This window comes from Apus apus, chromosome 3 (genome assembly GCF_020740795.1).
Source record: "Apus apus isolate bApuApu2 chromosome 3, bApuApu2.pri.cur, whole genome shotgun sequence".
In the NCBI taxonomy this organism is placed as follows: Eukaryota; Metazoa; Chordata; class Aves; order Apodiformes; family Apodidae; genus Apus; species Apus apus.
The window spans coordinates 98,363,894-98,390,812 of record NC_067284.1 but is presented as its reverse complement, the minus strand read 5'-3'; the positions used below and the strand labels follow the sequence as shown (position 1 = coordinate 98,390,812).

Here is a 26,919-nt window from a genome sequence, read left to right as displayed (position 1 = left end):
GGTATCAGAAAAACTTCTAACTACCAATAGTGGCAGTAGGGCCCAAATCTGTTTCTAGTACTTTTGTTATGAAACCTAACCCACAAAAAAGAGAGCCTCAGCTAAAAGAACACACTCAAAAAGGTAAGAGAAAGAAGTGAAAAAAGGAAATACAGCCATCATCCATCCCCCTTTGTTAGGAATGAAAAACCAAGACATTGAGACAAGAAGCAATTAGTTCAGTCTCACCCTGAATGCCTACAGTAAGCCACATGAGATCTTAACTTTAGAGCAATCAATCATTCCATTGAACCGTAATTCTGAATTAGTGATACATATAAGACAGGTTGTCAACACAGAGAGAAATGTCTCATTCACCTGACTTTTCTGAAATCATACTATTGATATGTTTAAATGAGTGACCTAGATTCCCTCGAATGAGAAATCAAGTGGGAACACTGCTCATCTGAAATGGGGAGTGCACAGCATGGAAACAGGAACACATTAGTCAAAATGTTCAGGTGATCACACACAGTAAGAAGGAGAAAAATAAAGATTGCAATGAGGGATCAAGGTTTATGGAAATTAATATTGTACTTTGATCTCTGCAAAACAAGAAGAAGGAATTTACAGAAAATCAGCAGACATGATACTCTGATCATCACCATAAAATTCTGGTTTTTCTGTGACTTTACTGGTTTATTTTACAAATATCTTAGTATGAGAGCTTGAAAGACAAAACAGCACATTTGTATAACTGGCCATGATTTAAAAAAAAATGCAGCCTTTTTCAGCATTGTACTTCAACTACTTCAAGTTAAAATCTTTGGACATAAAGTACTGGCTTATGGGCCTTGAGAAATGACAGTTTGTGCAAGAGCTGGGTGGTTCTAGAATAAAGAGAAGCTTGAATGCAAGAGGAAAAACATGTAGGAAAAGACAGGAAAATCCAACGTGTACTATTACGTAAGTGCATACTTATAAGCAGGTACAGAATGCTTAGTCTTTCGTAGGCTGATTTTAGCACAACTATCAGGAACTATCAAACATTTGATTCAAAATCTGCCTTGCTTCCCAGATGCAATTACATCTGGATTTGCACCCACTTGCTGGGTAACAAAATTTGTGTCTTTGAAAACTTATGCTTGTATACTGTGCTCTGTATCACACTCAGGATGAACAGATGCCTCAAAGGAAGGGAACACTGGACTTGTGTAACCCCAGAGTCTGAAATTATTATTTTATCATTAGTACTGGAGGCCAGATTGCTGTGTCTTGTAATGGATTACTTTCCATAGTTATACAATTACATGCTAAAGAAAACCAATAAAGGTAGAAGCATTAATTTCCTGTGCCGAAAAAAAGATGTTTCAAGAGCAAAGAATAAAACAGCATTTTCATATCCTGCAAAGTAAAGCAATCTATTATGGCAGGGGCATCCTTTTTTAATGTGATGACACATGGATTTTTGGAGGCAATACAAGGCAGGTTTATTTTGTATAGCAATTTTCATACAAATAATGTCTTTGAGTCTTCTTTTGTCTAAATAGTGGAGTAATCCAATAATACAGTTTCAAAGCTCATATAAAATAAAAGCAGATAAGGAGAAAAATTAAGGATGCGTAGCTATCCTAATTGTCCAACGGGACTTAAAAGTCCTGTAAATTTTAGTCTGTTGAAAGGACTCAAGCCAAATATGATAGTGAACTAAAAGCAGTCAGATAGCAGGAAGATTGTGATAAAAAAAATTCAAGGATCTCAGTGATAAGATATTTACTCAGACAATACCCAACCTTATGGACACTCCTTTGTAGGTATTAAAATATGGTTTAACACATGTAAATAAAACATTACTAAAATCTCTCTCAGTTAAAAATCTTGCAGCCTGGAAAAGACACTTGCTTCAGGAAAACCTAATTAAAAGCCAAGGAAGGTATCTTATCTCACAGTGCTAATGAAAAATCTGCCTTCTGCTTCTATCAAGGATGTGAAGTGTTGCTAAAAGCAGATGGGAGGAAGGAGAAACCTATGGGAACAATGTGTGAAAAGGAATGCACAGAGTATTTCAGAGGATTAAACTCTTTTATATGAGATATTCTGAAATTCACCAAAGGTAACTCCCATCAAGTAATAGCTTGCTGGTTTCATGGTAGTTTCTGTATAACATTTTCCTAACTTTTAATATGAAACCTAGTTTAATGAAATGTCAGGTTTTAAAAAAAATTGAATAACATTGTACGTTCTAGCTTGGAAAAAAATGTTTCATTAGAAAAACACCAAACAAACTCACATAACAAAATCTCTCAACTCATCTACCTTGAACTGTGATGTCAGGAAAACAGAAACCTGGGCAACAGAAACATAAACTGAACAAAAGGACAAACTAGTGGTGTGTTTTAACGTTATTAGACTTTAAAACTTGTCACTGTTTTATCAATCATTCTTTTATCAAGTAAGCAAATGATCAAGTTTACATAAACATTGTTTTTAAACTAATATTTCATTTTGTACAAGTGTGTTTACATTCTTTTCTGTTTCTCCGTATTTGCCTTATTTGTCCCTTTCTATGTAGGCACTACTGCAGCTATGCACTCATCTCTGCTTAAGTTTAAGCACATAAGAAATTTCAGTTATTGTAATCAGACTATCCATGTTTTATGTGCTTTGCTGGATAGGTATCTACATTCTTAAATTTAATAATTATCATAAATAGGAGACTAAAACAATCAATAGGGGAAGCACATCAATCCAATTTGCAAAGTATTAATAAGAAATCAAAGGTGCTTATTATTACAACACCTAAAGCACTGATGTGTGTCTAAATGAGAACCCTCACAGCTGATCATGTCTCCAATGGACTTATTCCAATGGATTATTTTTATGCTTTTTTGTCAGCTTTGACCTTCAGCTTTTTCAAATTTACTTTGATTCTGAAAACTGTTAAGGATGAAACAAGCATACAAAAGAAGGCAGGAGAGCTTTAACTTACATACACTATTTAAGTAATGTTTAATTATTGCTTTCAGATGGTCATTATTTAAACCTTAGATGCACAAAGCAACTGTGCAATCAATAGCTACCAGAACAACATCCATCCCATTTGCCATCAGCTTACACTTAAGATAAAAGGAAAAAAACATGCTTTCTGCTCTATAATAGTAGCAAAATTTGAACTGGCAGGAACTGGTCATAAGTTTTCCTAAGTTCATTGACCTGCCCTCTGATAAATAATTTTCAAATAATCTTTATTAGAGAAGAATCTAACCTAACCATAAATACTTAATATTTAACTAAATTCTACCACAAGATTATTTTCCTACCTCCTTATATATTTGGGCAATGTATTTTTTTCCTGTTATTAAAACTATCTTTATACTCTCTTGAAACGAGTACGGAAAGTTATTGATTGTGAGATGGAAGCACCAGCTTGCACTCAGCTCCCTGGCTGGTTTGAGGGGTGCTTTCCCCAGGGGCTGGCTGTACGAGCTGGCAGTAGGAGCATGTGCTCTCTACACAAGACCTGACAGCCCTGTGCATCATGGGCAATTACCAAGTGCTTCATTTGACATCAAGCCAAGAATTTGGGAAATGGTGAAGCAGACATCTTGCCAGTTTGGGAACAATTTCTATCCTAAGTAAGCCTTGCTCCCCATGGTGATCTCTTAGCTCATGTAAGTTAGGATCTCTAGTTGCAGCCGTATCTCTAGATATGCTTTAGAATAACAAATCTTGGTTAGGGATATAGAACATGCCTGGAATGGATGCCCTGATAACCACAAAAACTCCAGTAATGCTGACCCTTGCCTATGTCAGTTCCTTTCATGCTTTCACACAGAAGCTCAGATATGCAGAGTAACAGTGTAAAACACAAAAGTTTTATAGATGTGCATAGATCCTGCTCTCAACATTTCATCCCTTTTCTAGGCAGTAAAAACTTTGCTATGGTAGAGAATGAGAATTGGATGTAACAATAAGCAATTTTTTTTACTCCTTCCAAACGATACTATGATTTCTCCTGGGTCTCTCAAATTTTTATAAGCATCCTAAAAGAAAGACAGGAGGGTAGTAAAAGAAAATGAGAAGCAGTAGTTTTTTCAAGGTTTGTCAAGATGCCAGGAGAGTTGCTTCTCAGAAGGATGAGTCCAAGATCCTGTGTTTCATAGAAACTCCTTTGCGAAAAATGACCTTGCTGGGGCTTTGTTACAGGCATGGCCACTGGCAGATGAGCAACAGTAGGGTGGGTGGCTCATAACCTAATGATATCAGCATGTGAAGAAGTATTTTCTTGATACATTAAGCATCTTTAAGAAAGCTAACCTTTGGAAACTGATACTATTCACTGAGCAGTGCAATCTTCCTGGAAAAGTCTGACAGGAATGGGAACTTCATGAACCCACATTTACTTGGCCAGCACAGAGGTGGACAGATGAATTCCTTGTTCCTTCCCATCCCACTGCTATGGCAATTTGTGCTTTCCCAGACAGCCCACATATGGTGGTGACAGAGCTGCTGAGCAGCCATACCCACAGCATGGGCACATGGTGCAGAAAAGCAGCCACTGGACTGCAAGTGCCCCTCCTGGTCCTGTGAGCTGACATGGTGGCCAGGGAGCCTCAGGTCTAGCATCTACAGTGGCAGTGCAAAACAGGAAAAGTAAAATTACCTTTAGAAATACAGTCCAAGTGGAATTTTTTTTTAGGTTAAGTCCTCAAAGAAGTATTTTCATAATTTATTTAATCTTGTTTTCCATTTGTATTTTTCATGGTGTTTTCTTCCAGTAGCTAGGTTTGCTCTTCCTAATAAATATACTGATTTGGAATTAAATAGAACCATTACACTTTTTGCTGAGAGAATAGAGTATATTGATATAAACTAGTTTAGCATTGATATCATTTAAAACATATTCAGATTTTTATTTCTTATATATAAAGAAAATTATAAATATTATGTACCTTATTTTCAATTCTCACTCTGAATCTATGTACAGTCATTATTTGTAAACAATATTTGAAGACCTATTAAAATTTACATTTACTTTGAAGTCACCTATGTAATGAAGTTTGTTTTTTGCTTTACACAGGAAACACAGTTTTCTTTGGTAGATCTGTAAGTATTCCTGCACCTGACATGTGAACAAATTGACTTTACAAAAGCCCATCCATTTCCTTACTCCCCTGACTCTGCTGTGATGAGCAGCCTTTATGCTCTCACGTTACGCATGTTGCTGCTGTGCTTTTCCACCTGAGCTGTCTTTGAAGCCATCCCACTTGCCACCTCTTTTCAAATGCTTCTTCTCTTCTGTCTCAACAGGAGTTGTGTAGCCTGACGTAAAAAAACTGGAAGCTGGAAGAACTTTTCTTCTTTCTGCTACAAGAGGAGTGCAGAAGTGGAGCTCTGGACTGGAAGAAGAGACCACATGAGATTGTACCATACTGAAATGCCCTCAGTAACACCGTGGCCAGATGGTAAAAGAGTAGAAGAATTCAAGACAGTATGAGGTGATGAATGACACCACTGCTGTCCTAGGCTCCACACACAGGGAGACGTGTCCGGATGTGCATGCTGGACCTGCTGCACTACCCTGACAAAGGTAATTCGAGCAGCAAACAAACAGCATAACCTCTCCCGGATCAAATCTGGATTTTGCCAAGTAGAAAGCACTCTTTGCACCTCCTTCACTCAACAGATTCTAACATGCAGAAAAGGACTTACGGAAGCTTCTTTCTTTGCTGATACAAATAAAACTCAAAAAATGCCTCTTTTCTACTTTATGGGACAAACTAGGATTTCTGTTGACTCAATGAAAAAAATCTACTAGCTTGTTTTTTTAAGCAACAGTTTTAAAAAACAACTTATTGAATCTGTATTTGTCAAGACTTCATGCCCATGTAAAAACTGAAAGTGTATTTATACTCTAAAAGCCCAGACATGTAAACCCAGAGTTTTCTTTACCTCCTTCCTTTAATTCACAGTAAAGAACATAATTTAATCCATACTCTGTAGCTACAGAGAATACTACAATCACATTGTTCTTGAACAGTGAGAAAGTATTCACCATAGTACGAGGGAATAAAACAGAAAGACTTAGAAATTCAGAGAAACGCAAAAGATCTTAATAAAGAGATGAAGAAGAAACTAGTCTCCCACAATGAAAGTTATGACATTAATATCTCTAGCTTTCTAGCATTTCCTTCCACATTTCAACATTTCAATCCAACCAGCATTCCAACTTATTAAAGGTAACACTGGACTAAGGAAGCCAATGTAGACACAACACTCTCATGAAGGTAAATCACAACTCGCACAATCTGTACTCAAACTCATTTTGTTGCAAGTGAGATTAAGATTTTAGTAAAGCAAAGCAGACCTTAAATCACTTGCTCCCTTGGATGCAAACATCCTTTCATCACTTCACCTCTCAACCACTGGAAGCCAGTAAAAATGAGATCAACAGTACATTGGTACAAATAATGTTACACTTCAAAACTATTGTAATACCAACTAGACATTGCATTTCCCTGCAGAACCCATATTGTCCTCTAAGAACAGTCCCCAGATTCAGAGACATCACGGTCTTCAGCTACCTTACCAGCATCTGAGCATTCTTTGAGGCAGAAACAGTGTTTATCGGGAAAAGAAAGGACTGCCAGCAGTGCAGAGATAAGGAGCTGCCCAAGTCATTTGTTTCCAGCCTGTGCTGCTTCCCAGACACCAACAGACTGTGGTTTAGAACACCTAAGTAAAGCAAACCCCACCACAAGTAGGCTGTAATTTCCTGCTTGACATTAAAGCGATCAATTAACTTTAAGATATTGAGGGACCTCAGCAGACTGAGGAACCTTCAAGACTTGAGTCTACACCAGTTACCAAAATCAATGCTTTTGAGGGCGGTTTGACACTTTCCTACCTTTACAAGGATAGTTGACTGGGGAGTGAGAGAAAAAGCGTAAGATGATGTCTGTAAATCCACAAAAAAAGGTCTTAAGGGCAACTGCAATTTTGGGTTTCTGTTTCCACCCAATAGCTACAAAAAGAAGACTCAATTGGAATGATGAAAGATTTTTCTTACAAGCAACAATACAAAGAAGATTTTGTAAACCTTTGAGATCCAAACTAAGACATCTAAGTACAGTGGAGCTCAGCTAAAAATGAGCTTGGCCTACTAGAAATAAGCAAAAATCAAGTTGTATTTGATAAATTATCTTGATTCCAACAAGATGCTGGAAAAAGATGTTTTAGAAAAAATTTACAAATAGGAGAAATTACAAAGCAGCTACATCCTAACAGGAAATTGAGCTAACGAGTGTACTTCAGTGATTTACAGCAGGCTAATTCACACAATCAGGCACTTATTCTAACAATCAAGCACTAGAAACTCAGATAGCCACACATAAGATCAAACATTACATTAAACACAAGATAAAAGTGCTTCACTGTGGGAGAAAAAAAATCCTTCAAAGTAATATTATGTAACTGTATCATACTGATGATTAATGTATATTAATGTTTACACTGTGAAACTAAGGTAGAGATTGGGTTTTCCCTCCTTTCTTCAGGATAATTTTTACAGAAATGAAATTAGGACAGTTTAGGTGCCACAGCTTTTCTTCATGTTAAAATTATAAAGATTCCTTTTATGCCTTAGAAAACAGTACCTGTGATTAATGCATTTTTACATTAAGCTACTGAAACTATATTAAAAATGTACTTATGTTTTCAAAGTGTTTAATATGTAATTATTAAATACTAATAAATATATAGATAAAAATAATTTTCAGATTGTATTATATATTCACTATTACAATACATAAACTGTTACAACAGATTTCATACAGGCAATGGTTTCACTAAGAAAACTTCCAGATGAGTTTAGTAAAATAAAAACTACACAATTTGAGCAAATATGTAATTAAAGCCCAAGGACTGTCTTGTTCACTAGACTTCATCACAAATGCCCAAACGCTATGCAAAAAACCCCTTCAAATCCTTCACAGTATTTTTTAACAGGACTGATGTTAGAGACTGGTTTATAGCTGAAAATGGAAGATGACAGCTACTTTCTCATTTCTGAACTGTTGCAATTAGTAGGATACATGAATGGACATCAAAACCAAAACATAAATGGGACTGCACAGGCAAGTGCTGCAACAGCTATGGAGAAATGGCAAAACATCTGCAGACCTACCAGGAGGCACGAGATGGCTGTCCGGGGAAAGGGGAATCCTGTAGGGGAGATGGGATTTGAAGGGAGCTTGATACTGAGAGCTGCCTATCTCCTCTGGAGTAGTACTTGATCACCTGTCAGCACACAGACTTCCTACACAGCTAATAATAAAACAAGATGAGCAGTCTAAAAATGAGGGAAGTACCTATCTGCTGAAAATTATCACTTACCAGTTATATAATCCAAAAAAATCAAAAACGTATGAATCTATTTCCAACATTCCTAGTCTGGAAATAAGTTTAATCAATATTCTGCTGGGTTAGGACAGTCCTGTAATTGTGTCCAGAGAATGATCAGGTATGTTAATCTAAATACATGCCAGCCCATGAACCTTACCCTACGAAGAAAACGGATCTTATTGAAGATCTATGTAAACAGAAGGGAATAATATACAAATGATTATAGGATCAAAATCATCCTGTTAAAAGCTGTGACAAATCTACCAAGCACCCCAAATCTAACCCCCAGCATTACAGCAGATGGTTTTAGGTAAAAGCTCTTCACACAGTTCTTTCCAGAGGTGTACTTGGCTGGTCCCCTTTCAGATGTGACACATTACATGTGGGGTACTCAATGTAATAAAACTTATTAACCAGTAGTTTAATAGAGCATTTCTACATGCAGACAAACTACATTCTAAGGTAATGAAAAACACATTCCCTCAGCTACATTTCTTAACTGAGCTCTCCTGACCATGTTTCTCTGATGAATAAAATAAAAATGTTTCAGGATCAAGCAGAGCAGAAGCACCCTGACCAAAAAACACTTAGGACTTGTAACAGGAAATAAACTTTTAAAAATTATCTAAGTCCTTGAACTATTTTGTCATGGGCCAGATAAGACAGAAACTGGGAATGAGTATGCTAGCTGGGTGGGTGTAGGGAGGGTGGCAGCCATCAGCCATCTGTGCTTGTTACGGTCAGTCAATAAAAGCAGAGAAAAACCTAACCATCCACTTTCACAGACCATGGTGATAAACAACTAATATTCACCAACATTTTTAAAGTAGGCTTTGATCTATGAAAATGATGACTATGTAATCACTGTTAACTACAGCAGAGGGTAAACGGCTGGGTGTGTAGGAACTTGTACATTACACTGAGCCCAGCACACAACAGAGGGGAAAGATTACCCCAAGTGAGCACTCAAATCCGATGGAAGCACTGAAGCACAACAGTGAAATATTTTGAGCACTGTGTTCAAGACATATGGTACCTCACCTGAATAGGGATTAAGAGAGCAGCTATCTGGTTTCTGTATATCAACACCACAGTGGACTGTGAAGAAACAGCCGGGACTTAGTATGTTCTGTGCACCCTCTGCTGGTTTCACAGCCACAAGCAAACACAGCTCAAGAAATTAATAAAGTAGAAGCAAAATCCGGGGAAGCCATCTTAACTGCAAGCAATAGTAAAAAGAGATACCAAAATTACTTTCAAAAATTCAAATAAATATGTGTTTGCAACTTTATTTTTATTTTGAAATTACAAAAATAAAATAGATTATTGTGTAGCGTCCCTTGCTCAAAGATACTTGTTACAGGTTGAAAATTACTGGCCCTATTTTCGTAATGTAGCTGCAGTAGAAACTGCATTTTTTGAAAAGACTTCAAAGTAAGCATTTGGTTAGATTTCAGTATTCTGATCTTTTTCAAGAGAACAAGTCAAACACACTAATCTTAAAGACCTTAGCAAATAAACTGCAGTCAATGGTTACTTAAAAAAAAAATAAAAATCCATCAGATATTTTCCTACCAGCTATTATGGCTGTTTTTCATTACAGTGTCTAACCAACTAAGACAGACACCCTACTTTCATAAAGGATTTAGCATTTCTTGTTTTCAGAGTAACTTTTACTCTTTAACATAGCTTTTAAAGCATCAAGACTTGATTATTTCTCCTTAGTTTGCAAGACTCCTCTTGACTGTTCATAGAGTTACGAATGAGCTTCTATGTTCTGTAAAGCTGACATAACCCAAATTCTCACATGCTTGAAATCACAAAAACCTCAAGGAAAACAAAATGCTGAAGTATATCAGTGTTACCTCAACAGTACTTAGCTAGTTAGGCATCAATTCTACTTTATAACCAAGGGAAAACACACATAAAACTGAGTAACTACATTTAATAGCCTCACAAATTCTTTAATATCACAAAAAACACAGTCATCACCCTTTGGTCATTGCTGATGCTTTTAAAAACATATGTAATCAGTACTAAAATACTGAGGAAAGAAATATCAAATCTCAAATTCATTCAATCACTAAAAAAATCAGCAACTGCTTAGAAAATGTTTTAGAATATGAAAAAATTTGCATCTTTGTGATAGGAGCTTCTACACAGTTTAATTTTCACCAAATCAGGATCTCTTAAAACAAAAATCCCATGATAGTCTGTCACATGACAACTTGGTACTGCCTATGGATTTGATCACAGAAGTGTTCATCATTTCAGAGTGCAGAAAAAAATATTATGTCATTAAACCACGGGTAAGGTGACTGAGCTTCAAAGATCTCTCCTGTACCTGCACACAACTCACTACTCAGTCCTGCTAGAACAGCTTTCCCAGTTCCTGTGCTATTCTGCTGTTGCTTGGCTACTCATTTTTAAATCGTCCTCTCACTATGCTGTTATACACTCAGATGGAAATAAAATGCAGAAAACATCAAGTTTGAGACAAGAAAGTTAATAACCTACTAATTTTTTTTTTTTCAATAAAAACACTGTACATAGAACTAATCTACTAGGATGCAGGATGCAAAGAATACAGGAAAAAAGAATACAAATAAACCAATTCAGATTTCTTATAATGCAGGATCCTCTCTGCATCCATTGTTTTTGTGAGCAGGAGATATGCAACTCTCACCACTACTGTATCCAACTAGCTCTGTTTTATGCAGGAGAGAATAAAATAGTGAAAGAGCAATAGTGTTTTGCTTTTAAAGAGACAGGAAAAAGTGCATGTGGAAGGGATTGTTTGCCTTATGTCACAGACAAGACTTAGTCATACCCAGTATCTGTGTATTTAATGGGCAATTGTAGGGTTTAGAGATTTCCTTAGTATTTAAAGTGTTTGGAACAATTATGTCAGAACTGGCCACACTTCACAAAAGGGACAGCCAGCTGCTGGCCATGTAACTCATATAAAGTCCCAGAGCCCCAGTACAGATGATAGTTAACTGGGGTAGCAACTCCTCCAGTTGCCATTCTCATTTTCCAATATCCAAGGGCTTCCTACAAAGAGCAGTTCAAAAACTGGATAAAGCATCCTGGCAAGGCAGGATCACTGTTTTTACATGCTCCTTTTTCTGCACGTACACTGAGGAGCTGCTCTTCACAGAAGCTGCAATATATTTTGAGATAACACTGGACATTCTGTCTTAAGAAGGTCAGAAAAGGAGGCTGCAGTGGTTGGCTGGACACCGCAGTTTTATCTGGGTGGGGAAAGCATACAGGACAGTATTTGAAAGCCATTTCTTTAAAACCCATCAAAACTTCACTTTCAGACTGTAGACTCTGAAAACCATGCTATAATAATTAGCCTTGAAATGGTCACTGCAAAGAGCTTTTGCCAAAGAAATGAGACTGAAAATACAACATGGGGGAAAGTATTTTTTCACTCCAGTAGAGATTTTGAGCCAAAACACTACATTTCCTATTTCAGACTCTTTAGAAATGGAGAACAATGGCAGCAGAAGTATTCAGGCCATTGGAGGAGACCTAAAAACATCTGGCTTAGGAACAGTAATGATGATGGGATGTGACACTTTTTTGCCACCTGTTACTAAGCGCAGACAAGACCACAAAAGGAATGGGAAAGCAAATGCAAGTGAATGGTGTATTTGAGGTACCCACCTACTGCTAGTATTTCAGAAGGTCAGAACCCTGGAAAGTTTCAGAATTTAACTCTGAGCCTTTTCACAGAAAGCGAGACCTAAAAGTAGGCCTATAATACCTTCAGAAACAACTCTTGTTCCAGAACAACCCAAACAAGCACCTACAGTGGTTTAATAAACTCTGATCTTTCTTGCTTGTGGCAAGGGTTCAAGTTCAGCACCTGGTTCACACATCTGACTTGCCAGCAATGATTAACTTTAAATACTTCTCCTACTCATAAATATTAACCATATGACAAAGTTCAGTATAAAAAGATTAGCCTGCTGCCAGCTGTAGTAACACTGTTATTGTGGCTCAGGCAGAAAAAAAAACCTTGATCCCCCGGGTGACTGAGAACCTTGTGCCCCTAGCGCTCAAGACAAGCCCACTCTCAGAGCATCCGCCTGTGCACGTGTAAGGCACAGCAGTTCTCCTGGACCTTTCTGCACTCCCTGTGTTACCTCACAGCCTGAGACGAAAAGTTGTGGTAGTTTCATAGTAAGCTAAATTTAGAACCCTAACTTAATATTTAGATTTTTAAATATTCACCTGATTTTCGGAGATTATGTGGACTTAAATCTGTATGTGAACTTATCCATCCACCCATGTCTAACTGACTCCTTTGACACAGCAAGAGGGAAGACAAAAAAAAAGATGTGTCAGCTGCAGGAACACCATCACACCTGTGTTTCCCTTCATATGGTACAGACTGAAAATACTGTGGCTAAGCTTTCCAGAAGCTTCTGTAAAATGGATATATACACATACATCAATAGTTCAACAATAAATAATTCTGATGTATTGTGTATTTAGTGGTATATAGCCCAAGTCAATGCTAGAAAATTGCTGTTTTCAAAGATGTATTTTAAGATGCTTAGTGAGTCCCAGTTTTGAAAAAAAATAATGAGACAAAAGAACAGTGAAATCTCTTGGGAAGGTCCTCTAGGAAAACAGAATTATTTTTTTTTAAATCTAATCAGGTAGTAAAACAAACCATGACTTAAAACCCTTCCAGTTCTCCAGCAGACTTTTCTTGAGTCATTTTCTTACTCATAAAATGTTAGAAATGTTTAGAAAATTGCTTTAACATATTTGTTCCTTTTGGATTTGTTTGCTTGCTCTTCTGTATCAAGATGTGAGACATTTAGAACAAACTAATTCTCAAAGTTGGGAAAAGTGAAATTCTTCATCATTTTCAGGCAATTTGTTGTTAAAATTTCTTCACTGTGAATAAAAAAGCCTAAAATATCTGGTGACAAGGTACGGAATGGAGACAGGAAGTGCAAGACCTTGGCATTCACTACAGTGTACAAATGTTGCATGAGACAGCTACTGAGGTCGCTTTTTTTCAAGTTGCGTATCACAGACAGCATAACCTGCTAGGTGGTGTGCAAAATGCCACTTTAGTTATTTTCTTGAACATGCTGGAACGAGACTATCATGACGAAAATATGCCATTTTAGATAAAAATTTTATTTCTTTTTTACATGTCAACCATTCTTATTTCTATTCTAGTTAATACAGAAATGTAAGAACTTTTCATTGGAGAAAGAGATTTATTGAAGAGTCAGGCAGCACATTCTAAAATGAAATAAGAAAACTTTATTAACCTAGTGCATTCATTTTCCTTTAAATCATTTGAAGAATAAATGCTATTTAAATAAAACATAACCTTTCAAAAAAGCAGTAAGCAGACAGAAAAAAGTAAGCCAGAGGACATAACAGATTCTAAATAAAGAACAGTTGACTGTATTACAGGGCTGCTCTATGTGCTGCAGTGAAAAGATCTACTTAGAAAGCAGACTGATTTGGGAGAGCCAGAATATAAGACTAATGTGATTAACTAGCTTTAATCTACTCGTTTTCTTTCACTCCATGAATTTCCTAGCACAAGACTAGACAAGTACATTGCTTGCATTTTTGTACAGCCTACTCCACCCCATGCTCTCAGAATCTCAACAGTATTTATTAGGGCTGCCTGCTCACAAATCCTTACACAGGGGAACAGGATTTGAAAGATAAAAATTATCCCCTAGGTGGCTTTGGGCTTAAAAGCAGTAGAAAAATCAATGAAACTAGAACCAGATAACCTTCTACCATCTGCTTTTCTAAAGACTGATGAAGAAGAAACTGAGACACCTAAGACAAAGTCTTTGAAATTCTGGATTCAGTGAAGCCAGTAACAATGTCCCACAGCTACACTAGTGACGCTGTGTATCACATAGTGGTTTAGTACTAGGACTGAAGCAAAATTATATGGAAATCTCTAGAAATAACATGATAGGTAATGCAATAATTTTCATCAAGAAAATGGTATTTTCTACAGATAGCAGAAAGCAAATGATCCTGTAGCTAGGACTTTCCAAATCAGGATACTACTGTGAAATGCACCTTTTATCTATGAAGATACTTATATGTAACATTAATCATCCCTGTACTAAGCAGACATTCCTCAACAGTGATGTTTGAGATTGGTGGTTCACACAATTCAGGTATCTCCTCTTTTAATTTCTCTGATGGTTTTGCCCCAAAAAACATCACTTCCAGCTTCTCACTAGCTGTGTCTGTATTACAGTGACATAATACATATGATGTATTACATTTGAGGCAAAATACATATGTATTAATCAGAATATCCTCTAAATCAGCATTCAGAGTTGAACCGCTAACAAGGTCAGTATTTGTATTAAAGCTAAAAAAAGAAAGGTTTATTCATGCTTTGTAAAGTGAGGTTTTACCTGATTTCAAATTAGGCTAACAAGCTATTGCCTCTGAAAAAGCATTATCTATCCACTGGTTTACATGTAGTATCCAGTATGTAGAGGGTTTCTGGTGTCTCATAGAATCTGCCATTTCATTCCACTTCGCTGTTTTCCACAGTGGTTCTGATCATGCAATGAGGATTGCAGGTGGAAAGCATGTATAAAGTGTACACACAGGAACTGCAGATGGTATGCACAAAAACTTAAAAACTAGATTTTGATATTCTGTACACATATTTATCCTAAAAACTTCAAGTACCTATATTCTAATTATAATAATGGGTGTGTCACTGATTTTATCAATTAATAGAACTACAGCCCATTAAGTTAATATTCTTAATAGGGCAATTTTTTTTTCTCAAATTTCATGTTGATTTAAATGTTAACTTTTTTGCTTTTCATAAGTAACAAAATTCCAAATTAACTGGCATTTCAATTTGTTTTCAGTATTATACTTTTGATCACAGAGAGCTTGAACAATAGGTTTTCAATAGTGAATTACCTGTATTGGCAGTCATACTGTGCAAGAAATTCACTAATTTCAAGAAGATAATTATGATTGTCCTAGATGTAAATAACTGAATTATGCAACGTAATTACATCATTCAAAGGTATTTCTAATGTGTGGTTAAGAGGAATTCTATGATGGTACTTGACAATGTATTGCAAACACATGAAAATAAAAAAAAACACCTGAACTGGATAGACTAGTGTAACTTCCAGTAAAATTTTGGAGTGCCCATTGAGTATTTATGTATTTACACTACTGAAATGACAAATAAGTTATTGAAGAAAATCACTGAACTCAAAATTCCATTTAAAATTCTACAGACAAAAATGTATTCATTTAGTTCACATTTTTGTCTGCAGTTTGAAACTAAAATTTGAAATTGAAGCTGTGCTCTTTTTCAGAAGGAAAAACTTAAGGCACATTTAAAACTGCATTTCACTGCGTTGCTGAATGCGATCTTCATTACCTCAGCATAAATCTAAAATAACTTTTCCCTTGATCAATTGAAGCGACAATGATAGAGCTTCCTTATTTTTGACTGTATGAAGGTGGACTGATTTTTAGAAAGGACTTTATACAGTAAGATTAGTTCTACTTAATTCGTGCTGATACCAAGAAAAAGCCAGATTTCTTATTTTCCCAGATGTAGTTATAATATGATTTCTCCCTTAGTGTGGAAGTGACATTCATATCCAAAGTCCCTCCATCTATGGGCTATGTGAATCCTACCAATCTACACCTGTGTTAACAATTCTATATCCATGTAATACTCTTCACCTTTTAAGGATTTTTTGCACTGGCTTGCACACAACTGTGATGTTACAACATAATGCTCCAGTATACAAACTAATATGGATGTAAAGTCTACTCTAGTTTTAGAAACACATCGAGTCATCTTCCTGAAAGAATCTCACAATTTTTCTGCATTTCACAGAAAGCTTGATTACAGAACCACAGAACTCTCATGGTTGGAAAAGACCTCTAAGATCACTATGTCCAACTGTCAACCCCCAGCTCCCCCAAGGAAAAAGAGAAAAAGAAAAAAAAAGGGGAAAAAAAAAAAAAGAAAAAAAAGCCCACTAGAGCATGTCCTGAAGTGCTTCCTCTACACGGTTTTTAAACACCTCAGGATGGGGACTCCACCACCTTCCTGGACAGCCTGTCCCAATGCCTGACTACTCTTTCAAGTAAGTAAATTTTTTCCTAATATCTAGTCTAAACCTCCCCTAGCCATTTCCTCTTGTCTTATCATTATTTACTGGAGAGAAGAGGCCAACCACTGCCTCCACCTATCTCCTTTCAGGTAGTTGTAGAGAACTATCAGCTCTCCCCTCAGCCTACTCTTTTCCAAACTACACAATCTCAATTCCCTCAGCCTCTCTTCAAAGGACTTGTTCTCCATTCCCTTCACCGGCTTTGCCATTCTCTGAACTCGCTCCAACAACACCTTTCTTGTAGGGAGGGGCCTAGAACTGAACACAGTACTTGAGGTGCAGCCTCACCAGTGCAAACTGATACATGCTAATGTGAACATCTAGCCATTGTAACACAAAACATGCACACTGAAAATCGTTCAAGAGGAAAACTACAGCATTAAAGCATTATATCAAGTAGGAAAAAATGTTCAACTAACCTAGCTACACAGGTTAAAATACTCTCTGACCAGATTTATTTTTTGTAAAGCACAAAATAGTCCCTTGTCTGAGGGCATTAATATGATTTCATCTGATAGAAGAAAATTTAAAATTAGTATTAGTGAGCTAACTGTAAAAGAAAAATGACAATGTACAGAATAAAATTAGTAAACCAGTGACACCCCTAAGATCACTCTTACTATGCAAGTGCTGAAATTTGCATTTTAAACTTCTTAAGCAGAGAAAACACATTCATCTTCAGCTGCACCGTATCTCAACAACCTCTTGATTTTTAAGAGTGCACAGACCACTAGTCCTTCCCCTTCTCTAATCTTTGGTATAAGAGTATCTAAAAGATACTACAAGTAGGATATTCAATGAGACTAGCCTTTCTCATCCAGTTTGTCCAAGATAGAAAGGAATACAAGAATCATGGCAAGAATTTTAGAGCTTACCAACTTCAACAAAAATGCTATTAACCATCCCATACTTTCATACCATCCCATCACTGACACTTTTCAGATCCTATACATCTTTGCTGGAAGTTATGACTCTTAAAGAGATGTAATAATTATTTTTTTAGTACCTCTACTTGACTTTTCTTGACTATGAAGTATCATGTACATACATTAATAAAATTTACAGTGTTTACCGAGTACCCAAAGAACTTACACAGACTAAGTGGAGGGAATAACAACATAAAGATGACCTTCAAAGAGCAGCATAAGACTAGTTGCAGTTAAGAAAGTCTTGCAATATGATATTCTCTTTGCCACAGCAAAGTTTCTGCTGATGCAAATACAGTAAAGCAACACGGTGGAAAGATTCTTTTGCCATTCTTGCTCAAATAAAACAGCTTCAAATAAAAAAAGAATATGCTGCCTTTATGCCTTTAATTCCATCTCTCATCTACACAAGTATATGGCTTCACAGTACATGCTTGTGAAAGCTCAGCACTCAAAATGAAAATGTGACTGATGTAAAATTCAAAGAATCAGCAATAGATGTCAACAGTGAAAGACCCTTTCATTACTTGAATTAACAATAACAAAAAATTATCCTAGTTACTCGAGTCCTGATATAGGTTTTAGAATTCTATCTGTTCACCTCCTATTATCAAGAAACAAAAAGAGTTACCCTTATTATTATGTTATTTTTAAATACAACATTGCAAACACAAAGAATGGACTTCAGGATCCATTTTTACCACTTTCAAATCAAATGACCCAAAGATTCAAGTTGGGGGAACAGGAATCAAGAAAATGAGTTTTTTAAGTGTTGGCTGGTTTAATGTATCCTGCATGTGTTCAAAAACTGCTGCCACTGTATTTTGAGAGAATACTGCAATAAAATGGCATATTTTATATTCTATTGACAGTTTATTTGATAATTTTCCAATTGTGCTTAAGTAATGCCTCTCTATATCGCTACACTACAGCCTCGATTACAGTATTCCCATTTTGCCTTATGCAGGGTAAGAGTACCTTAACTTCACAGACAAGGTGAATTAAATCACTGAAATGGCTTGAAAGAATCATACAGTACTCTAATGAAGCAAAAGAATCAAAGAGAGTCTATTCCCTTGAGTTTGTAATAACAATGTGAAGCACTACATATAAAAATGAAAGTGTACCAATATTTTGCAGGAAAAGGCTTCAGCAAAGAAACTGTCCTCATAGCAAATGAAGGCCATGTTTCATCTTTGTAACCTTTATGGACATAGCATTCTACTCAAATACAATACAGTGAAAGATCAGAATCACAGGCTGTTTATAAAGGTAACAAATACATCAAACAACTTACAACTAAAGTTTGCAAGTAGAAGTGCATGCCTAAATGCATTGTGTTGCCTGCAAAGCTACGTGAAATATGTATTGTATGTTACTCATGTAAATAGTAGATCAGTTTTTTCAGTTACTAGAATCAACACCTTTCATCACTAGAGCAAACATTAAACAAACACAAGCCAGAAGTGCTGCCCTCATTTTGTTTCTGTCCCATTCTCACTCCTTCCTTTGCATTAGCAAAAACCACCTGTCACTACTCTGAACCACATCAAAGAATGACAGGGATCTCAGGACAGCTCCTTGCAGTGCACATGTGGATTACCATGGCTTCATCTACAGTGAAAAAGGAAAGTCTTCACCTAAACTCTGAAAGATTCCTATTGGCAAGATAAAGAAATCATACTGGTTTGGTAATATTAAGGTATTTCTGAGCATCTAAACACAGCTATTTTGGTAATACTTGTCTGCATGCTACATTAATAAAGTAAGAAATTGGAACAGTTCTAGCTGTAAACATGATGCAACTGAAGACTGTACAAGAAACTATTATTCTGTGAAAAAATAAAATAGTTCTTAGAAACTGATATTATAACACTTATGTACTGCAGCCAATTTATTAATGCTTGAAAGATATTCACATATATGAAAAATCATTAAATAATACATTGCTTTATACCACTACAAACCAAATTGTTCAACATCTCACCTGGCAATTTACCTAAACCATCATACTATGAGCAATTTAGCATACTGCCAGTCCCAGTTTAGAGAAAAACATATTAACTTTCACTTTTAAAGAGGCATTTAACAAAATATTTTAAAAGTAAAGCTACTGCCAATATGTGTTTGACTTTACGTATTTATATGGTCTATGACTGAAGCCTTTTCAAACTGCACATATTAAAATGAAATACAGAAAATCCCTTAAGTTCATAAAGTATCCTTATAGGTATTTTGTGTGTTTGGACTTCCACACAACCATATATCCTCCTGACCAGAATACTAATAGTAGGTGGTGCAGGAGCATCAGTCAAGTTCCTTGAGCCAGAGTTTGCCTATTAAGGTAGCTGTATCTTAAACACTGTTCATCTCAACTCCTCTACGCAGTCTGGTAAAAAACACACCAGCAAGGTCCATTACAAAGCAATAGTTATTTAATGCATACCTCACTACATACTGATGACTACTTCTTTCACAGTTGAAAATCATTCATTCAAGTCCACTCTTTCAAGGCTGCCTTCACTAAACTGACAGCTTCTTTACTATCCAGAATGAAAGTCCCTGTAATTGAAAAACTGAACCATGACATAGCAAAAAAAAAAAAAAAAAAAAAAAATCCCACCTCCCAGAGGGAGAGAGGAACACATACATGTGTAACTTGTTTCTGTGTTCAAAGGTATGCTTATGCTTAACACACACATGTGACATTCTCATACTTTCATCCCATTGGGAAGAGATGAGGGGAATTAAAACTTGCATGCTAGTGCCCTAATGTTAAAGATCAAAATTCTAATCTGAGCTAAAAATGTTTCTTCTCTCAAAGGGGCACTCATGTGACAGAATCTACACTTGAATTCTATTATGCAAGAGAAAAACCACTACCTTAAAACTGAGTGAACGGATGCTTTCTGACACAGAATTTTAACAAAAGTTATGTTGAAAGAAGTTGGTGAATTGCACTTGAATGGAAGAAACTGAAAATCTGACACTACCCTACAGTCAAATCTTTCACCACGAATTTAAAGAATACACAAGCCACGAAGTAGGTGAAATAGGAGAGAACAGTGCTACTGATTTACCTAAGCAGCCAATTCATCTCAACAATTTAGCAAGAGATTCTACTTCAATGTTAAGCCATCAAAACACAAAGACCCCCTTATTTCTGTTAAAAACATGTAGGGTTTTTTAGACCAACAACAGCCTCTTACTTTTCGTGCAACATTTCTGGACTTTGAGTCACTTAAAACAAATAGCCACAAAGTACCTGAACACTACCACTATCTAGCCAGAATACCCGATATATTACAAAATAAGACAATGCAAATACTTGCTTAAGTTTTTGCTTCATGCATATCTGCATTTTTAAAAGTAAGCTAAAATCCTACTGTATATTCTTACAGTATATCATGTTCCACCTTCTAGAAGTAGTAAGAACATTGTAACAATGAGCACGAGAAGGCAAATATAAGCTTGACAGCATTGCCATGAAATAAGTTTTATCTTACTACCTAAAGAAGGTGAAAGGTAAGCTTTTACAACCTAGTTTTATTTCAATTTTATTGAACTGTCTACAGTATTCTGTGAGTGTGTGCACATACACAGGCACGCACAGAAAAAGTGGTATCTACAAACAGTTTACACAAATATTTACATACATGTTATTTACATAAACTGACTGCATGATTTGCGATGTGAAAACCATATGCTTCTTGCACATATAACTGTTGCATTGGTCTTACAAAAGTAATATGTCTTTTGCAACAACTAGCTAAGCACATATCATAGCTGATTCCAAGTTTTTAGAGCTTGCAGGTTTTTAAAAAAATACAATACCTAGAACACTGTTATCAAACAAATATGCTTTATTGGCATCTAAAAACAAAATGCACCCAACATTAAAATGTATTTTTTCATTTTTTTTAAACCCACTGCAGTACGAGGAACAAATCACGAACACTCACTTTAGAGAAAACAGAGACTATAGTGTAGATTTTACAAAATCACTTTTAATCTCTGTGTTATGCTCCTTAAATAACATGGGCCATTTTTATGCCGAATTGTAGGAACATAAAATGTCACAGCTTTGTCTATACTTTAAAATTCTGCAGCAGCCTAAAAACACGGACAAGATACACCAGCACCTGTTTTCAAGTATAACAATTTCGATAGCCAACCTAAGGGTAGTATCTAAAAAATTCCATTTTCTTCCATAGGAAGTCTTTGTTTGACAAGCTGTTATTTTACCTTTGTGAAATTAAAAGCAAGTGGGGGCAAGTTTATGCTTTACCAGAGAAATAAAAAAAAGTTTACCTACCATGTTCAAATTAAGAACAGTGTTCTATACAAGTCAGTTGTACAGTTATTTAAGTGAAAGATGAACATGAACATCAGATTAACTTAATTCTGGCAGACAAAAGTGAACTGCTACGGTCCAGTCAGCCATTTATCTATTACAGAGAGATGACAACTTTACAAAAGGTATCTTTTACCTACTGAGTGATGATTATGTCCCCTCAGTTTCTGTGCTTTCTACCACTGGTTCACTTTCTATATCAGCTTCTGTGTCACTCTTCTCTTTGTTTATCTCGACGGAAGATGCCAGTTTTTCATAAAGTTCTGGATCATCCTGCACCTCTGCAGTTGGTGGCTGGCTTTCTGTCTCTGTATTTTCACCATTTACCTGGGGCATGTTATCAGCTTTGCGTTGGGAAGTGGCCCCATCAAAATATTCAAACACCCGTGGATGTGGAGGGGGCATCCAGTTGTTTGACATTCTGTCTCTTCCAAACCTGTTCCCATTAATTTCTCTGCAAAAATTAAAATCTCTGTCATCCCTATCCCTCTGTCTTTCCCAGGGTCTTCTGCGGTCATCAAAATCTCTGTGAGCATCTTGTTCAAATCCTCTGTTCCAATTGGGACCGCTTCTACTATCAAACCTATAGTTTACATGCCGAAATCTCTCTCTGTCTTCATGGAAGCCTTTAGGGCCACCATAAATTGGGAAAGTATGGTGCTCTCTTTCATCATAATCTCCTCTCTGTCCCCAGTGCTTATCTGAATTGAAACCAAAATGCTCTCTTCGACCAAGGTTATCTATACCTGGTCTTCCAAAATTTTCTCTCAAGTCTACATGTGGTCTTGCAAAGTGTTCTCTGCCATCTACTGGAGGCCTTCCTATCCCCTCTCTTGGATCAACTGGTGGTCGTCCAACAGAATCTCTGACATCCACTGAAGATGGTCTGTTAAGATTATCTCGGTTTTCCACTGGAGGAAAGCGATAATCTCTGTCTCCTTCCTGCTGAATGTTATCGCCTCCAAGTGGTAGTCTTTTCTCTGGATTAGAAATGCTATCAATATTTTGTCTTCCTGGTGTTCCAAAAGGTCTTTCTGTTTGGTTAAAAATATCTCCTGGAGGAAAAGGACCTCGAGGTGGTGGGTGAAGAGATGGATCAAGAATTGCTGGAGGAGGAATACTACGCTGAGGTGGCATTCCTGGCTGCATCAATGGAAATCTTGGTCCAGGTGAATGGGGCATTAGGCCTGGACGAATATCTATGAGAGGCATTCCTGGCATCCTTTGACTATTAATATTTAAATGAGGCATGTTTTGAACTCCAGCTGGATGCTGCATTGCCAGAAGTCCAGAACTATTTGAAATATTTGGTGGTGGCACTCCAATAAGTCCAGAACTACTTGAAACATTGGGTGGTGGCATTATGAGAAGCCCAGAGTTGCTTGAGACACTTGGTGGCTGTACTCCTGCCAGAACTCCTGAGCTGCTTGAGACACTGGGTGGCTGCATTCCTGTCAGAAGGCCAGGGCTGCTTGAGACACTGGGCGGATGCACTCCAGCTAGAAGCCCTGAGCTACTTGAGACATTTGGTGGTGGCACTCCAGCCATAAGTCCAGAGCTGTTTGAGATGCTGGCTGGCTGAACTCCACTAGCAAGAGAAGAGCTACTGGAGACAGCAGGTAGCTGCACTCCTCCTCCAAGACCAGAACTGCTTGAAACAGTTGGTGGTTGCACTCCTCCTACAAGTCCAGAGTTGCTTGAAACACTGGGTGGCTGTACTCCCCCTACAAGTCCAGAGCTACTTGAGACAATGGGTGGTTGCCCTTCTCCAGTAAGCCCAGAACTGCTTGAAACACTTGGTGGCTGCACTCCTCCAACAAGTCCAGAGCTACTTGAGACATCGCTTTGCACTAAAATGCAGCAACAAGAACAACAGTTAACAGAAAATGCCAGAGTAACACATCACATTCAAAACAAAATGCAGCTTAATCCATATTCAGTTAATGCATTCAGCGATGATACTGCTGACAAGGTCTGTCTCAGTTTCTATAATGAACATGCATCATTTTAATCACATTGGTGATAAACAGACATTACGCCACAGAAATTAACGTCTCTACATGGCAAAGAATTATACAGCAGCTTAAAATTTACAAACCTCACAGCCATTACCCAGAAGTACTAAAATGTTTGATGTCATTTAATAAACGTTATAAATGTTATCCTACCCTCTCCTGCTCCTTTCCATTGCCACTTGTGTGGCAAGAACGCACTTTTAAGTTTTCTAAAGGGCTCCCAGGATGAGCTTCACTTCTCAAATTTATGAAAGAAACATCCCCAAACGTAAGCTGCTGGAAATAAATGATCAGATGATGACAAAGATGGTCCCCAGCACTTCTCCAACTTAAATTGAAAATGATACCCAGTCTAAAACTACCCTGTAGTTATTAGTGTTATGGACTACAATCTGCAAAAATCCCCTCAGAAGTATGATGTCTCCTGTATGCAATCATATCAGACCACAAAGACATATCTTACCAGATCTATTGTTTTCACTGGAAGGAATCTGAAGGTCTGTAAGATGTGATCCCTTTTCATCTGCTTCTGGTTTGTTGATAGGCAGAGGGTTAAAAACAGTTCCAGCAGATAACGTTGGAGTAGCTAAATTGCTAGTAACTGTGCCAACTGGTAGAACAAGGCTAGTAAAGGGAACATCCTTCATTGTCTCTTGTGCAATTGGTAATGGAGGCTGTACTAAAGCTGCAGAGAAATAACAGAAGTGTATCACAGTAATCAAGACTAGTTTGACAAAAGTCAGGCTGAAAAATCAAAATAAGTGAAATTACTCTAAGTGTTACATTCTTTGATATAATTTCTTAACTTCAGTTAGTCCTCTAATATTTAAAATTGTTGTAGAGATCATGAACTGCAGGCAACCTAAGCAATCAGTACTCTTTAACAGATATTTTTAAACATAAAATTAATACAGTTAAAAGGCTAAACAAAAATAAATTATTCAGTGACTTACACCAAATAGCTCAAGTAACGGATACATCTGTTATAGACAGGTTTGAATACTGAACTATGCAGCCAAATAATAAATAATATTTTTTCCCCAGTAACCCCACAGTATCATCTTTCAGTCAACTTGAAAAGCTCTGTAAATCTTTTTCTCAACACCTGCTTAAACCAGCTAAACACTAACTTCATGTTGCTATTTTCCATTACACAGGATTAACTTGTTTTTGATTCAGTATTTCAGTAGTATTTCAAACAATTAAGGTTTTCGTAACACACAACCAACCATTAGAAGAATCAAACTTACGTGTTGGAACAACTGGTGGGACAACAGGTGGTGGGACAACAGGTGGTGGGACCACAGGTGGAACTGGGGGAGGCATATAACCTATATGGAAAAAAAATTTACAAATTATTACAAGGGAAGCAAATAAAGTCCTGCAGTAAAAGCTTGCCTGCATTATTCATCCTGAAAACGTGCATCACTGAAGACTAGAAACCAACAAAGGCATGGGAAGAGGAACCAGCAGTTACTGTTTTCAAAAACAACCCCCTCTTTATGTACGTGATCTAGATGTGATTCTTTACAAGTTAACTTTTCCCAGCAATATCCAAAGAAGAAAACAAAGAGTTTCAAATTTTTCCAAATAAAGGAGATTAATTGAAGGATTTTTACATTTACATTTTTATCAAAGTTAAAACAAAACATTCTGCCATTATTCCTATTCTCGACAGAACACACTGGTAAAACCGGTATTAAGTTAAATGTAAGAAATTTCATACTGGATTAAAATTAAAGATTCAAAAGTCAACTAGCTCAAACAGTGAACAGCGGCTGATGGAAAACTACACAAAGCACGATGTATATTGAAGCACACAAATGAGTATACTTCTTAGATACCCAACTTAATTTTTACTAACTTACCTGGAGGTGGCTGTGAAGGGTTGAAACTTGCCCGCAAGAAGGGTGGAGGAGGAATTGCGCTATAACCAGGAGGAGGGACAGACATTGTGACAGGAAACGCAGGTGGAACCAAGCTAACAGCAGGCACAGCCGGAGCTACCGGAATCTTTTTTCACGAAAAGAGAAAACAAGCAACTTCAATACTTAACAGTATTCAACAACATTAAAAGAGGGATAAGCTGAGTCGACTGCAATTCATGTTAAACACTAAATATAGCAAAGGCTTTGTATATATTCTGAACATCCTGAAGAATAAGATTGCATTCTGAAATGGCACTACAGGTAAGCAAGGACATTGGAAGAATCCTATGCTATCTTTCCTTTATTTAAAAATTAACACAAAAATACACAATTAATAGCTACAGTTATACAAGATTAAAAATTTACCTATAGGAGATAGGTGAATGCAGAAAGGGAGAGTGAGAGAAGCAAGGAAAATGAAGATAGTGTGGCAATTTGAAAGCAGTTAGAAAACAGCAGTTCTATTCTTGTTAGAAAAATTTACCTATTTTAGAGTTTAGTGTGTGTAATTATAAAGCTAATAATTGTAATAAAATCCAGAAAACTACTTCATATTTCTCAAACTTCTTTTTGGGAGTACAGCATAATTACAAGAAGCCAGTAGCAGAAAAAAGATATATTATATATAAAAGTCTATTTAAATATATACCGATAATGGTGTACACAAGGACACAGTTGAAACAAGAAGACTGACGACAATTTTTGTGATAAGAAAACAGCTCAAAATTCAATAAAAGTAAATGCAAATACACTAACTTTTCATAGTAATTTTATGTCAACTTAAGTACTGAAAATATCTATACATGTTAGTAAAGATAAAACAGTAGTCATATGAATACAAAAATATTTGTGTTAAGCAACTGCTTCTCATTTTACAATTTCATATGGTGAACATAAAAAGGATTTGAAGAGTTTGACAAAAAGCATTTATACTTCAGGAATGTGCAGTGCAGTATGCTCAAGAAAAATTACACTGTATTCTTCTAGTCCTTCTCAATACTTTGTTACTGTTGGATATTAATAAAAACTCTGGTTTAGCAGAAGGAAAAAAAAATACAGCTGAGAATCAGAGACTCATTAATTACTGCATATGGAAAGCAAGAGCACACTATCTGAATTATCAGCTCTTTT

At 36.6% G+C, this 26,919-nt stretch overlaps 1 protein-coding gene across 4 annotated transcripts in view; it reads right to left on the bottom strand.

The window, feature by feature from the left end:
• The window catches only part of SCAF8 (SR-related CTD associated factor 8), a 93,537-nt gene that overhangs the window by 17,115 nt on the left and 49,503 nt on the right, over window positions 1-26,919 (bottom strand). For 2 of the 4 annotated variants that reach the window (XM_051615793.1, XM_051615797.1), the window contains exons 17-20: window positions 25,729-25,873; window positions 25,111-25,191; window positions 24,324-24,545; window positions 21,337-23,695 (exon numbers count right to left, since the gene is read on the bottom strand). In XM_051615793.1, coding sequence (XP_051471753.1) covers window positions 21,996-23,695; window positions 24,324-24,545; window positions 25,111-25,191; window positions 25,729-25,873 — 2,148 coding nt within the window. In that variant the 3' untranslated portion in view covers window positions 21,337-21,995. Of the gene's footprint in view, window positions 1-13,530; window positions 13,660-21,336; window positions 23,696-24,323; window positions 24,546-25,110; window positions 25,192-25,728; window positions 25,874-26,919 lie in introns of those variants that run through there. The other 2 variants (XM_051615795.1, XM_051615794.1) reach the window with 2 other exon arrangements.